This window comes from Limanda limanda, chromosome 4 (assembly GCF_963576545.1).
Source record: "Limanda limanda chromosome 4, fLimLim1.1, whole genome shotgun sequence".
In the NCBI taxonomy this organism is placed as follows: domain Eukaryota; kingdom Metazoa; phylum Chordata; class Actinopteri; order Pleuronectiformes; family Pleuronectidae; genus Limanda; species Limanda limanda.
Window position 1 is genome coordinate 7,317,866 of NC_083639.1, and position 13,728 is coordinate 7,331,593.

General features: G+C 40.9%; 1 protein-coding gene across 1 annotated transcript in view; it reads right to left on the reverse strand.

Annotated features, from left to right (window-relative positions):
• Positions 1–1,968, reverse strand: part of nckap1l (NCK associated protein 1 like) — a 32,334-nt gene extending 30,366 nt beyond the window's left edge. The window contains exons 1-2 of the mRNA XM_061069639.1: positions 1,818–1,968; positions 13–123 (exon numbers count right to left, since the gene is read on the reverse strand). Coding sequence (XP_060925622.1) covers positions 13–123; positions 1,818–1,907 — 201 coding nt within the window. The 5' untranslated portion in view covers positions 1,908–1,968. The remainder of the gene's footprint in view (positions 1–12; positions 124–1,817) is intronic.
• Positions 1,969–13,728: the final 11,760 nt, after the last annotated feature.

Below are 13,728 nucleotides of genomic sequence, written 5' to 3' on the forward strand. Positions count from 1 at the left end.
ACTGGGTCTTACAATGTTTCCTCTGAAGTCAATGTTGGGGAATTTCTTGTTGATGTACTTGATGGCCGACTCCAGGGCTTTCTCCGACAGGATGGACGGACGCAGCTTTGGATCTGTACAGATCTGTAACAGAGGTTAAAGAAATGACACATATGTTAGCGTCTGATGAGTTTGCACATCACACCGTGACGCCTGGAGTTCTCCTGCCCTGCAGCGGCTGTGTGTGGGTCTGCTTGGCAGGATTTGAGTGTGGATTTTTTTACTCTCTGTGTAGCAAGATTAGAGCAAAGCATGCACGTCAGCAGAAAGTCACCGAATCCCGGACTGGCTGAGAAGATGACAGGCAGAGTGAGAAAGAAATGTGCTCCCCAACTCCCTCAACAACAACTGTCAAGGTGACCTTCAGCAGAACAGTTTACACCAAACTGCTCCTGTGAGGCTTTTTAGAGGCTGACAGTAGAATACTGTGCAGCAGCTCCTGAGACTGGTTGTTCGAGAGACCAATACAAGTTTTTGAGGCATCATTGACCTTTGACATCGGGCCATCCAAATCGAATCAGCTAATCCGTGGGTCTAAGTGAACATTTGTGCAGAATTTGAATGGATTCTATCAAGTCGTTCTCAAGATTAACATGTTCACAATGCAAAGAAAGTGTTGAGCAGTCAAAGTGACCTTGACCTCCAAATTCTTCAGTGACTGTTTCTGCGGGACATGACAAATTACCCATCAGTGATCTTGACCACAAAATCAAATCAATTCATCTTTGAGTCGTTTTGAAAAACTGTACCAAATTTGAAGACATTTTTGAAGAAAGGCCATCTTAAGGAGGCAGGAATCTTTAATCTTTTTTAGAATGAACCAAAACAAGCCTGCTTTTTATTACTTTCCTTATTTGCCTTTTCATGCAACATACAACTCCGATAGGGTGACAGAAAAAGGGGATGTTTTTGTATGCATGTACACAGTTAATAGAACCTATTCTATTTTCTCACGATCCGAGTGTTGCTTCCTCCTTCTTGTCACATCCAGAGATTTGTGTCACATCAAAACAAACCATCACAACCATCAACTCTTCTGTATTTGCAGCCACTTCTCAGCAGCACCCGCATTAAGGAGCTCTCAAAAGATAAAACTGTTAAATTATTGTTTTGTACCATTACTTTACTATGCTGGCGTGTACGTTTCACAGCATTTAGCTGAAGAATAACTTCGGTTTGTGGTGACTGTCGTCTCAAACTTATTTCCTGCTTGCACTTCCTCTTTGCTGAAAAAGCCCAGTTGCATTTAAAACACTCCACTCCTGTTACGCCTGAGCTGGTGCAAAAACAAAATACTGTTATAAACAGTAAGAATAATGTCTCAACACCATGTCTGCAGTTTGAGTAACAGCTCCTGGAGCATTTCTTGCCTTTCAGAAACAGTTGGGTCCCCACATGTTGTTTGCATCCTTTTAGGACTCAGTTGTATTAACTTGCAGTACAGATATAAGTATTTGTGTTTGGCTTTATACAATTATTGTTCTTCACTTTGTAGATACAATAGTAGATGTTGATCTGTACAGTCACTTTCCCATCTCCTTTAGAAAATATAAATAGAGCTTACTGTATACAAATCAAAATATGATTCAATTTTACTTTCATTTTAGTCGGTATCAATGTAATAGTACATTTACTTTGAGTTGTATATTTGTTCTGTGTAATAACTGTCGAAGAAGCACATTTAAAACAAAATGTACAAGGCGTATGAGTCGAAAGTGAAGTTCCTTATTTCTCCTCTCCGTCACACACATTAGATTCATCTTCCTTTTCTCCCTCACCTTTTTAATGTAGTTCATACGTATCAGCACCCCATTCCCTCTGTCATTGAGGATGGTAAGCTTTTCAGCCAGTTTCTGTTCGTAGGCCATTGTGACACACTGCACCTCTCCCTCCGTTTGAGCCTTGGCCTCCTGGTCCTGTATAGCAGTCGAACCCCTGGAAACAAGTGCACACAGAGCCTCACCCTGTCGCCAGGTCACATGGGACTCATGGCTGTGGGTGGAGCCACGAGCGGAGTTGTGCTATATATCAAGTATCAAGATCCCTCAGACCTCACACTGATGTATGGTTAAAACTGGCTATGTAATCTAAAAACCAATACAATTTTAAGTAGAAAGAAAAAAAAAGTTCAGTTTGCTGAAGTGTTGTTTGTGGTAAAATGGTAAAATTCTCAATTATATTTGGATTTTCAGTCACATTTTATGAAATCAGATTTTATTAATCTAATTTCATTATATCACTTAATTATTTTATATAATGGTGTAGATAACAAATACCATTGTTAAACTGTTATGTAAATAAACGTCATATTTCCTCTTTATTACAGCACTTCTTTTGTTGTCATATGGTTTGAACCACTTCCTATTGCTCTGTGAAAACATTCAACTACAGTATGAGTGGAGGTATAAAGGTCAACATTATATTACTCAAGTGTAAAATGAATGCTTTTGGATCAAATACTTTTAAGGAGTATAAATTATTGTCATACCAATTTGAGAGAAAGAAATTGTTGAACTGCCATTTACCACAAGATGGCGTCAAGTACCCACTGAAACTATTCGGCTGTTTGACTGAATGGAGGTCAAATACAGAACAGACTGAAACACTTGAACTGATCTAATCCTAATCTCACAAAAAGGGTTCGACACAGACTGGTGACCAATCTGCAGCAACCCTGAATAACAGAATACAATACAGAGCAGAAATATGTGATATTAACACTTTTGCAGGCTTTTGCTTACATAGCTAGAAAAAAGACAATGTTGACTCTTTCAAAAGCTCAAGAGTCCTTTTTCACACAGGGGAGCATATGTAACGTTTTGTTATATATTGCAATATACAGTCTTTGCTTTTGTCTCTTTCCTGTAGAAATATATTCCTGACTGCACATTCTGTATTCTAAGAGTGCTGATTTTATCGCTTTTAAAAGAAGAAACAAACATGCAAGGTCTTTACTTATGTGTTAATGGTTACTGAAGTTCCCCCCATTCAGCTAGAACGCATTAACAGTCTCGTTACTCCCACATCAAATTATTTTCAGGTTGTAAAAACGGAGACTTAAGGGTTTTGTCACGTAAACTAGAGCGGCCCTCAGATATTCAGCAACCAAGTGTCGTTTGCAGTTTTCCCCACAGGACCCCAGTAACTCCCCTTGGAATTCTGTAACAGTTTCAGTAAAGTGTAAATTGGAGAGCGCGCAGTGGAGTGCTGTCGAGTAATTTTCTTAACGAGGGACACTAAACCACAGCAAGTGCAGCGCGGAGCAAAAACGATGATTCAGTGGACTCGAAGAAATAATCTGTTTATTATTTCCTCACTGGCAGAAGCCCACAGAGCGGCAGGCATGTTAACAAGGCTGTCTGGGAAAGCAGACGGGGGTATGTGGATGTGGGAGGAAGAGGAAGAGGAGGAGGAGAAGAAGGTGGGGATGGAGTGGCCGGGGGGTTAATCATCCTCTCACTATCTGTAAACACTTTAAAAAATATATTGATTCTCACCTGGCTTATTTTGAAAGAGTGAGACTTGTGAGGCAGATTTGTTTCCCAACTTAAAATTGTAGCCACTTGCTCCTTCTCCAGATGCAACAACTGTAGTTGAGATTCAATATAAGAGTAAACATTGATCTTGGGAATAAAGAGTCGATGAAAACTGGTGGTAGAGCAACTGTAAGACTGTGTGATTCACTGGGACAATAATTAATCATCTCTGATCACTGAAGGAAGACAGGATGGTGCAGTGGTTATTACTGTCGCCTTACAGCAAAAAGGCTCTGGCCTCGAACCTGCCAGTCAATGTTTTTCTTTATGTTTTCTCAAGTTTAATCAGGTTTCGTCTCACAGTCCAAAGACATGCAGTTTAAGTTACAGACCCTAAATTGCCAATATGTGAATGTGAATGGTTGTTTAGACCCTGTATGTCGGATCTATGGCAAACTGTATAAGTTATACCTGGCCTTGTCCACAGTCAACTGAAATTAACTTTATCTACCCCACAACCTTTAAAGAATAAGCAGTATAGATAATGGGTGAATAGAACAACATTTAAACAACAGTGCGGGCAGCATGTTGAGTGAGCTGGAGTCAGGTAAAAGGTTATTAAGGCAAATAGAAACAAAAAAAGATATGTGTTCATGCCCAGTTGTTTCTGTATCTGCCCAGTTAAATGGAGTGAAACTACAAAAATAAAGAAACTATATTGGGACACTTAAAACCTCCTTACCGTCTGTGTGCAGGGCAGCAGGGGGAGGTTATGGTATAGAAGAAGAGGAAAGGTTTAAGGAAGTGCTCCTTGCTGCAGCTGCAGCCCAGATGTCGTAAGAGAGACGGCAAGATGCATGGACATCAACATCGTATAGGCAAGAGTACCAGAGGCTGCTGTGCTAACAATGTTACCCATCTTTATCTTAAATCAGCAGTTTAATCTTTTCTTTACCTTTATTGCAAAGTGTTTGAGCATCTGTCAGCTAACTGCTACTGTGCATGTAGCTGCTGAAGAGCCAGATTAATTATTTAGAGCTGGTGGCGACCAAAACAGAGCTAAAAGGACAGTAACTGTATCAGACTTAAATGCAATTGTTTACATTGTCAGTTAATCACTGCAATATATGAACATAAAGGTGGTGATGAGTCCCTATTGTGCTCTCGATATCCAAGTGGGCAATAAATCAGTTATTGAAGGTATTTCCCTCCTCTGAATAGTGTTTCCCTCTTGTTAGAATAAAGTCTCCTGATTGGGTTTAGAGCTTGTATGGTTAGTTTGTCAGTTAACTTGTGGAACAGTTCCAGTAGGTGTCGCTTTATCAGACATACAGTAGGTGTGTACCACACACTGTGACATTGTACTTTGGTCATTGACGTACAAACAAATGTTCTGCCACTCAAGCAACTCCCCCTGGGTTTCTCAGCCTTGGGTCTTTCCACATATCAAAGGATGTGGCGTTTCTCTTTCAACAAAATTGTAGTAAATTTGGCCCCACGGCTGTGACATCCTGCACAGTGTGTAATTACACATCTAAATGGTTAAACGCACTGAGGAGTTAAAAGAGACGGCATTCTTCCGTGACACGTTGGGGCATGGTGCAGAGACAGAAACCAAAACAAGACACTGGGCGTAATGTACAGCTCCGATGAAAAGACTGACAGGCAGCAGCACTAACGCTCGACACTTTAACTTTTACTAGAATGTACTGTATGAGTAAGGACACATGTGATTCACACAAATATGAGTAATGATTGTCTCTTCAGATGCAGTTATAAAATAGTTATAAAATAGAGGAAACATGTTTTCCTGCCCGCTGGCTAGATTTGCATTTATTTGTCATTGCTCAGAGCCTCGAGGTCTGTGCTCTTTTCAGCTGGTAGAAGTTAAATGGATTAGTCTAGTGGAAACACAGTATTGTTTTGTAGTAGTGTACTAATTTGATTCTGTTGTAATATGGAAGAAATTATGGTCTGTGATACTAATATAAAACAAAAAGAGACTTCTATAATACAAACCACAGCACATTCTGAACCTTTTAACAGAATATTCGGTACACAAAGGAAAAGCCAACGACTGGCACTTCTTCACCCATTTCAACATGTGCCATTGTTGGGAAGTTTACATCCCATTTACACTGAAAATAATTACTCAATTTGCTTTGTGCCATGAAGCCACTGGCCAGGTTTCCCAAAATAACCGACCCCTGTGGCAAACAAAATAAAACAGCAGTGTCGAGGCTGGCAGAGACCACCACCCTCCTTGGCTGTGGTCTGGTTTGTTGACAGTAATTACCATGATGGTAATATGATAATGAGGCATTGAAGTTCAGCCAAAAGCATACATTTAAAAAGGCCAGGCATTGTCTGGAGATCACTTACTGTCTCGAAATCTAATGAAAATTCAGTAACAACTAAATATTCCTACAAATCCCCCCACTTGCTCCACATGGGCAGTGTAATGTTTCCTCCTTCAAACTCGGATCTTCTATCAGAGGCCTGGGAGCCTGCACAGTATCTGTTCCTGGGACTGTGCTCCTCTGGACTAAGATCCCAGATGTTGTTCCTGGACTCTGCTGGAGTCACTCTTCCAGTTTGGGAGTTACAGCCCTGAATCCTTCGGATCCCTGTTGGTTTGCCATCACTAGTTTATCTGCCTGGATCTGGAAGTCCCACAGGATTTCTGCTCAGTCATTCTCAGCCCCCTTTGGAGGTGTCTTCGAATTTTGACTCTGGGACTTCAAGCCCATACTCGCAGTAGATATTCCTGCACAACATGCTACGTCCTGTCATATATACAGTATGTGTTGTTTGTATTAGTTTTGGAATAATGTCAGAAGTATACTTACATAAGGCTGTACAAATATCAGTAATTATAACAGTACATTCAATTGAAATCATCCAGGCATGAAAAGAAATTGGAATTCAAGCCATTTATCAAATAGCAGGAGAGATGTTTATGTCTGCTGTCTCACACATTAGCCAGTAGTGTGACCTAGTATCAGTATCTGTGTTTATAATCTGTACAGAACTCAAACTCTTTTCTTTTTTACTGTGTGTTGTCACCGTTCATCAGGAGCCATGTCCAAAATGAGTCAGCACTTTTTCTCTGCTCAGGTTTTCATGTCAAACTGACAGAGGAATGCACTCGCTTACAAACGCCAGAGAAGGTGGGTGAGTGAGAGAGAACATAGAGCGGAGAGACAAGGTGAGAGAGAGAAGAGAAAAACCCAGCGAGAAGAGGGATGCAAAAAGAGAGAGAGAGAGAGAGAGAGAGCGAGTGACCTAAATGACCTGAGGCTGAGTCTCTCAGATTAAAGGGGTGTGAAACTGCAGGACACCAGAACTGCCCTCCTATATCGTCTGGTAATTACACTGTGAACTGAGATAGTGTGGAGGGACTCAACGAGTAATGATGAGAAATGGGGCTTGAGAGCACACACACACACACACACACACACACACACACACACACACACACACACACACACACACACACACACACATACACAGAGTGCACCCTACAGCGTGTGCCAGTGGGCAGCTCCATGAACTTTATGGTAGCAGAGACCTGTAAATCCAATAAACTGGCAAAACTTCACACACAGATACAGTGAGTGAGAACCTGGCTCATTGACAGCGAGACCCCAGGCAAAGAGAGGGAAGTGCACGTCAGGGGATTGAAATGAAGGGATGGGGAGGAAGGAGCGTCTTCTGAAGGGACGCTGTTAGACAGTAATCCTTTAATCAGCTACCTACTGTTGGTTTCATGGGAATGCTCTGAGTAAAAAGAAAGCTATTAGAGATACAAGTGGAAAATATCTTTATTCATGCAGTAAAAGAGTGATAAATCAGACCTTGAAATAATAAGACAGAGAGCTGGAGCATATTTATTGCAATAGCTGTGAAATGTGTTGGAGTTGGACGATGGCTGCTGCTGCTGCGATACACATGGTGAAGCCATCAGCTCCTGCAGGATTTTTCCAAAACACAGCAGAAGTGTCACCTGATCTACATCTGCTGGTCACGTGAGCGTCTGTGTGATGGAAACCACACAATCAAGAAACAATAATATCTCCCTATTGGACCCAAACTATTTCAAAAGTAGCCACAATTTTTACAACTGACTTTTAAAAAGTTTTGCACATTCCTCCACAATGCTCTGGGTAAGGATTTTTCTCATGGTTTGTTTTTCATCACCCCATGCATGAAAAACAAACCCAGCTTTGCTCTGGCGTCGCTCAGGGTCTGTCAAGGTTCATTTAGCCGGGGTGTGTCCCCCTCACTGCACATTGCACTTCTCAGAAACAAATTAGAGCTGTATTAATGGGCCTGTTCCTCCCACCCCGAGCAATCCCTGCCTCTTTTACTTTTCCAACTGCACTAACTGAAAGAGAACATATATATACATACTCAGATTTTTTTTTTCTTCAGTAATTACGACTGTGAATGAAGATGAATTGAATTTTAGGACTGAGATATTCTTATTTAAAAAGCCTAGATAATTAAATTGCAATGGTTATATAACAGCTTTGTTTTTATTTCTTATTTCTATATTATGACTGTCCAAACGCCAACTCAAATTCAGGGGAAACAACGGCAGAAATGCTAAATCAAGCCCAAAATATTTAATTCAAGACAAAGAAAGTTCATTTTTGTAACACCCTCGGCCTCACTGTTGTTGGTCAGCTGTTTCTGGCAGCTAAGGTATTTCCCATTTATTATATTAACAAGGCGGCTGAAATTTGTCAAACATCCAGTGAGAAGAATGTAAATTGCTCACAGACGATCTGGGCCCCGAGTCGGAAACAGGTCAGCTGTCTGCCACTGGCTCAGCTGGTAGCTCAGATTAAATAACAGGTGGTTTCATTTTCCTGTTAACTGTTACCACTGCACCGACCACTACTCTGACTCACTTGTGATTTTAGGCAGAGACTTGGACACTGGAACACATTATTTATCATTTGTATGTGTGTGTGTCTGTGTGTGTGTAAGTATAAGAGTTGTATAGTGTTTGTGGGTTGTGGTTTCTCTGGTAGTCTTTGCAGGAGTGTTATTATCGGTGTATTATCATCCACAGCGACACCACTTACCACAAACTTGACCTCAGGGAGCATATGGGTATATCATGAAATGTTTTTCTTCACTAATAAACCTGTTAATTACTTTCCTCCTGAAAGTCGTGTCTTTGCAGTCTTTTAATAATGATCAAGGACTCACTCGGCGGCAGGCTGCTACCTGACCTCTGGGAGATAAACTGCAATGATTGTTGGTGGGAGGAGTTGATAAGATTAAAGAGAAGACGGAGAGAGAGTATTGGTCCAGTGGAGGGTGACAGCAGAGAGGAGAGGAATGTAAAGAGAAAGAGAAAAAATGTAGGTGAGAGGGAGGAGGCGAAAGTGAATAAAGAGGAGGTGAGCGAGGAGTTCCTTCAGAGATGTGGGGTTTCCTTTTCTGACAAAGTCCTCAACTCTCAAACATGGGGCGTAACTCGTGAAGGAGGGAGAACTTACAATGTATCGTATATGTGTTTGCCTTCTTATATCTTCTGTGACACCTGGAATTTGTTCCTTTAGCAAAAGAAGCTAAATGTTCCATTCTTCTCCCCGTCGCTCTTCTCATCTTCCTTCCGTCCTGCCAGAACGTCTCATCATGAGAGGAGAGCTCAGGCGAGCCAAAAAGGAAATAGCTCTAGCAGCCATGGATCCAGGTCTGAGAGCTGCCATAGAGAGGCTCGCTTCTTTAGGAAAATAATCTGAAGTCGACTGTCCAGAGGATGTGGTTATGCTTCATGCATATTCTTCATTTATAATCTTTTTAAAGACAAAATATATGATTATTACTGCTGACTACCTGATCATTCTGATTTTCACTTTTCTGTAATCTATGTAATTTATGCATATTACCTTTTTTTTGCTTTTCAGGCTCATTTGCTGTCCATTATCTTTTCTGTTTTTATTTTTCCAGTTATCCTGAACAAGGTTTTATTGTTCACTTAAAACTATCCATTCCCATATGGAAAAAAACTTTTATTTATGATTTATCCCTATTGAGAAGAACCATCAACTCCATAAAACTCTCTAATCTCTCTCACATTCTCACTCAAGCCTGTAGGTGGCGCACTCTTCCTGGCAGTAGCTGTGGCCGGTGTAGTGCGGCTGTAGATTTGTGGCTTTTGGCCCACTGTCTGCTGTCTATGAGGCCATTGTATCAATGAAGTAAAGATAGCATCTCTCAGTGGACATCACCTCCACACACACAGAGTGACCAGTGTTCACGTCCAACTGACCATGAACGACAGATCAGCGGCCGGTTGAAAACTTTGCTTGGCTCCCTCTGACGAGTCTCTCTCATCTGCTTCTGTTTTCTCATCTCTCCCTCTGGTCACCCTCTTCTAGCGCTCACTCTCTCTTTCATTCGGTGTCACCAAACCACTGACCCCAGCTCATTTATAGATTCATCGAGCTCCCCCAGAGATTACAGCTCGTATTTGCCTTCAAACTACTTAAATAAAACAACTACAGATTGACTGAAACTGTTAATAATGACAGCAGAAGTCATCTCACACAGTATCCTTACAAAAAAGGCTGGTTCACTAGTATCTCAAGGTTAAAATACCCCCATCATATCAAATAATTATATCATCTACCCATATTTGACATGGGTACCCATCTGTTTCCATGGTAACCGTCAGCAGGGCAGTAAGTGGTCAGGCAACATATCATTTATCTGTCATCGCAGACGGATCGCAGCTGATGAGGCGGCTGCAGGAGGGAAGTGACGAGCGACAGGGTAATCGTGTCCGTCAGACAGATCTATTATCAAAAAGAGCTCTGCCACACAATATCACATGTTAGAATGTCACATTTTAGGGACAAGCAGAGACAAAAATTCAGTTTGGAATATTATAATATAAAGCAAAAACCCAAAGAATACACATACAACATATACAACAATCACTATTCGACTATATTGTGCATCATATACTTGCAGCGGCATTTTGAACAATTTGCAATAAAGTTAATGAATAGTTATGAGCCTCAAATATAAGTAGGAGAGAACAGTCATGATGTTAGAAAGGCGTGAATCACATTTTCCATATCCTCGGGAGACAAACCATATCCTCCCAAAAAACATAACACCCAGATTTCTTGCGTGAGACATATGAGACCTGTGCACAGAGGTGGCCCCCCCACTCGGCTTCCGGATTTAGGTGTACCAAAGATAATTACTTTGGTTTTCGCTGAAATTTCCTGAATACAGTTAAAGAGAGGCTGTAGGGAATACCTCAATGTTATTGGTAGGTGCAGCTGTCAATCATCTGTATATAAATAGTCAAAGTAATCTCCACACACATAGAACTCAGGAAAAAAACACTTCATGACGTTTATGTGTTTTATATGCAGACCTCCTCCCTACAGCATCTGAGGAATGAGAACACTATACCTACATCATCAGTGAATATATATGCATCCCGCAATTACTTTTCCGATACACAGCCTCATAATTTATAGAACAATTGACACGATTGTGCAGTGTGGGAATCTCTAGAATAACCTTTCTCAAATATGTTTTACTTCACCCCTCCACCAACATCACATCCTCCCACTTGATTACCTCAAATTACCACATTCCTTTCTCCCTTACCTGCTCTTTGCAGTTTGAAGGTGAAGTAAAAGGAAGACAAAAATCTATTAGACTGAGGCACATACTTACTGTAGCTATACTCACAGAAATTACCCGAACAGGACACAGAGCTCACTGTTAGAGGAGCTTCAACAGTTGGGAGCTGCAGTAGACAAAGATATAGTACTAAACATATTCTAACAGCCATATTGTCTTTGTTTCTATAAGGATAACACAGTCTAGTTGACTTTTGCGTAAATCAGTATTTTTACAACTGGACACAATGGAGTAGAAGGGGCCGAATTGAACAAAACAATTAGCAAAATCACAAGAATAAGGACATCATTTTACAAGGACAAAATAATTTATTTAATATTTGCTACCGTAATATCATGACTTTCTTCTTGTTTTTTTAAGACTTCACTCTTTTTTTTCTTATTTTATGAATTTATGAACATCATCTTCATAACCACAAAATACACGCTACTAATTAGTTTGTCTCTCTTGGGCTCTTTGATCTCACTTGTAACACCCACACTACTTAATAGAAACATCAACAGTCTTCATTGTCTCCAGCGCTGTCAGTATCGCCCCAGGACAGAGAGGGAGAGAGAGAAACATCTTCCCCTCAGGAAACAGGATGTCCCGACTCAGACTGATGCCCTCAGATGATTCAAACCCCCAGATAAAATAACATTTTTCTAAAACACAATATGGGGCAATCGGAAGCTCAGAGGCCACCCAAAGCTGTTTCATCCTTTTGATCATCCCTTCATACGTATTTGTATAAGCTTTTAAGAGGCAAAACTGGTTCCAAGTTACTTCCTTGGATTCCTGCAAAATCATTAATTGGACGAAGAGGGTCTGTAGCATCTATGACAGCAGAATGTGAGGAAGTCATTAGAGCTTGACGGTAACTCAATAGGGAGGTGTTTGGAGGAATTGTTAGAAAAAGGTTGGTCTCTGACATCTGAAGCACATGTTGATCTACAAATTCCAAGTTGTTTTTTTTTGTTGTTTTTCAGAAAATGATTTCCCCATAAACCAAACTATATTCTTTTTATGGACACACCTAACCAATGATTAATCATGGCATTGTCACATAGAGAATAAATTAATGGTAGGCTGATAAATGACATAAATTTGTGGTTTATATTGTTCAGAATTGGTCATAGCTAATCGGAGCAGACTGATGACTGTGAATGGAAATTGTGTTACGCTATTTGGAGGTGGACAGAGACTGAGAGAAATGAATTATCTTTTACCTTTAATTTTAAGTTTGGTCCATGTCCCATTAACATGGAGGATGTGGGATTATTAACCTGTACCACAGCCAGCCACCAGGTGGAAATCAAGATGCTCTGACTTCACTTTTGGGGAAGTCTCATATTGTCCATCTTTATATAACATAGACTTATGGTTTGAGATCATACATGCACCAAATGTAACGGTATGTTCAGGTAAATCAGATGCTCAGCTCCACCAGGCAGCATCAAGAAGAGCTGTCTGAGGCGGCCCAGGAACGGCAGCAGGTCCCTCTGGCGTCCAAGGCCATACAATCCCTGTGACCACAGCGGAATAAGATCGAACTTCTGAGTTTTGTCCTGGTTCTGCTCTGTGTGGTGCAGATGCCTGGATCCGTTCGCCCCTGTGGAGATCTGAATGTGGCCCACAGCGAGCAGACCCTAATTCACAGCGGCGGGGACCTCTCCCCTGTCTGTTGTCTTTGCAGATTTGCCCCTTGCTCGTGTTTTCAGGGTTTGAGAGGAAACGTTTTCGATTACTCGGAAAAGAACATGAATGGTAGCTTTGTTGGGTTGGTCTCTGTGTTGATTTGGTCCGGTCTCTGAGTCCCCACTAACGACAACCACCACTGCATACCCCGATATCTTACAACCACCAAACTACCACTCTTTCCATCTTTGGCTTAATTTATTCTCTTTAATAAATGTAAAACTAATGTCCTTCTTTCCACCTAAATGTGTTTCTGCCTCCTTATTATAATTATTTTGATCACAGGAAGTAAAAAGTTCAGGGCAAGGCTGGTGGAGCTTTGATCCAGATGGGGCCGGGTGAGAGCATGAGTAAGACCCAAGAGCCAGGGCTCAACAAAGGATGCTCAGTCCTCCAGACCCCTCCGACTTTACTTGATGGAGAAAAGGAAAGGGTCTCTGTTTCCTCACGTGTCAACTTCAGCACATTCTTTACAAAAAACTCCCACATGATTTTACACATCTCAGTTTTACCGGGATCAAACATAAATGCAGTATACACAATGCCTTCAAGCAATCCCAAAAGATTCAAAGGAAAAATCTTACTGGGAAATAGTCAGCGACAACAATTCAGTTTTTAAGAATAAATATCACAGATCACACATAAATAAATATAGACAGGACTCAGTATTTTTGACCTTTTTTTTCTTTTGATAGCCCTTGTGGGTCCTTGATGAGCAGGTCTATGGGGCTATAAAATATACTAAAATAATTAAAATCCAACTCTCCACTTTAAAAGGATGTATGTTGAACCTATTTAAAACTTGCAAGTGTTTCTGAGAAGCTATTGATTTCATGCCAAAAGTCCATAAGAG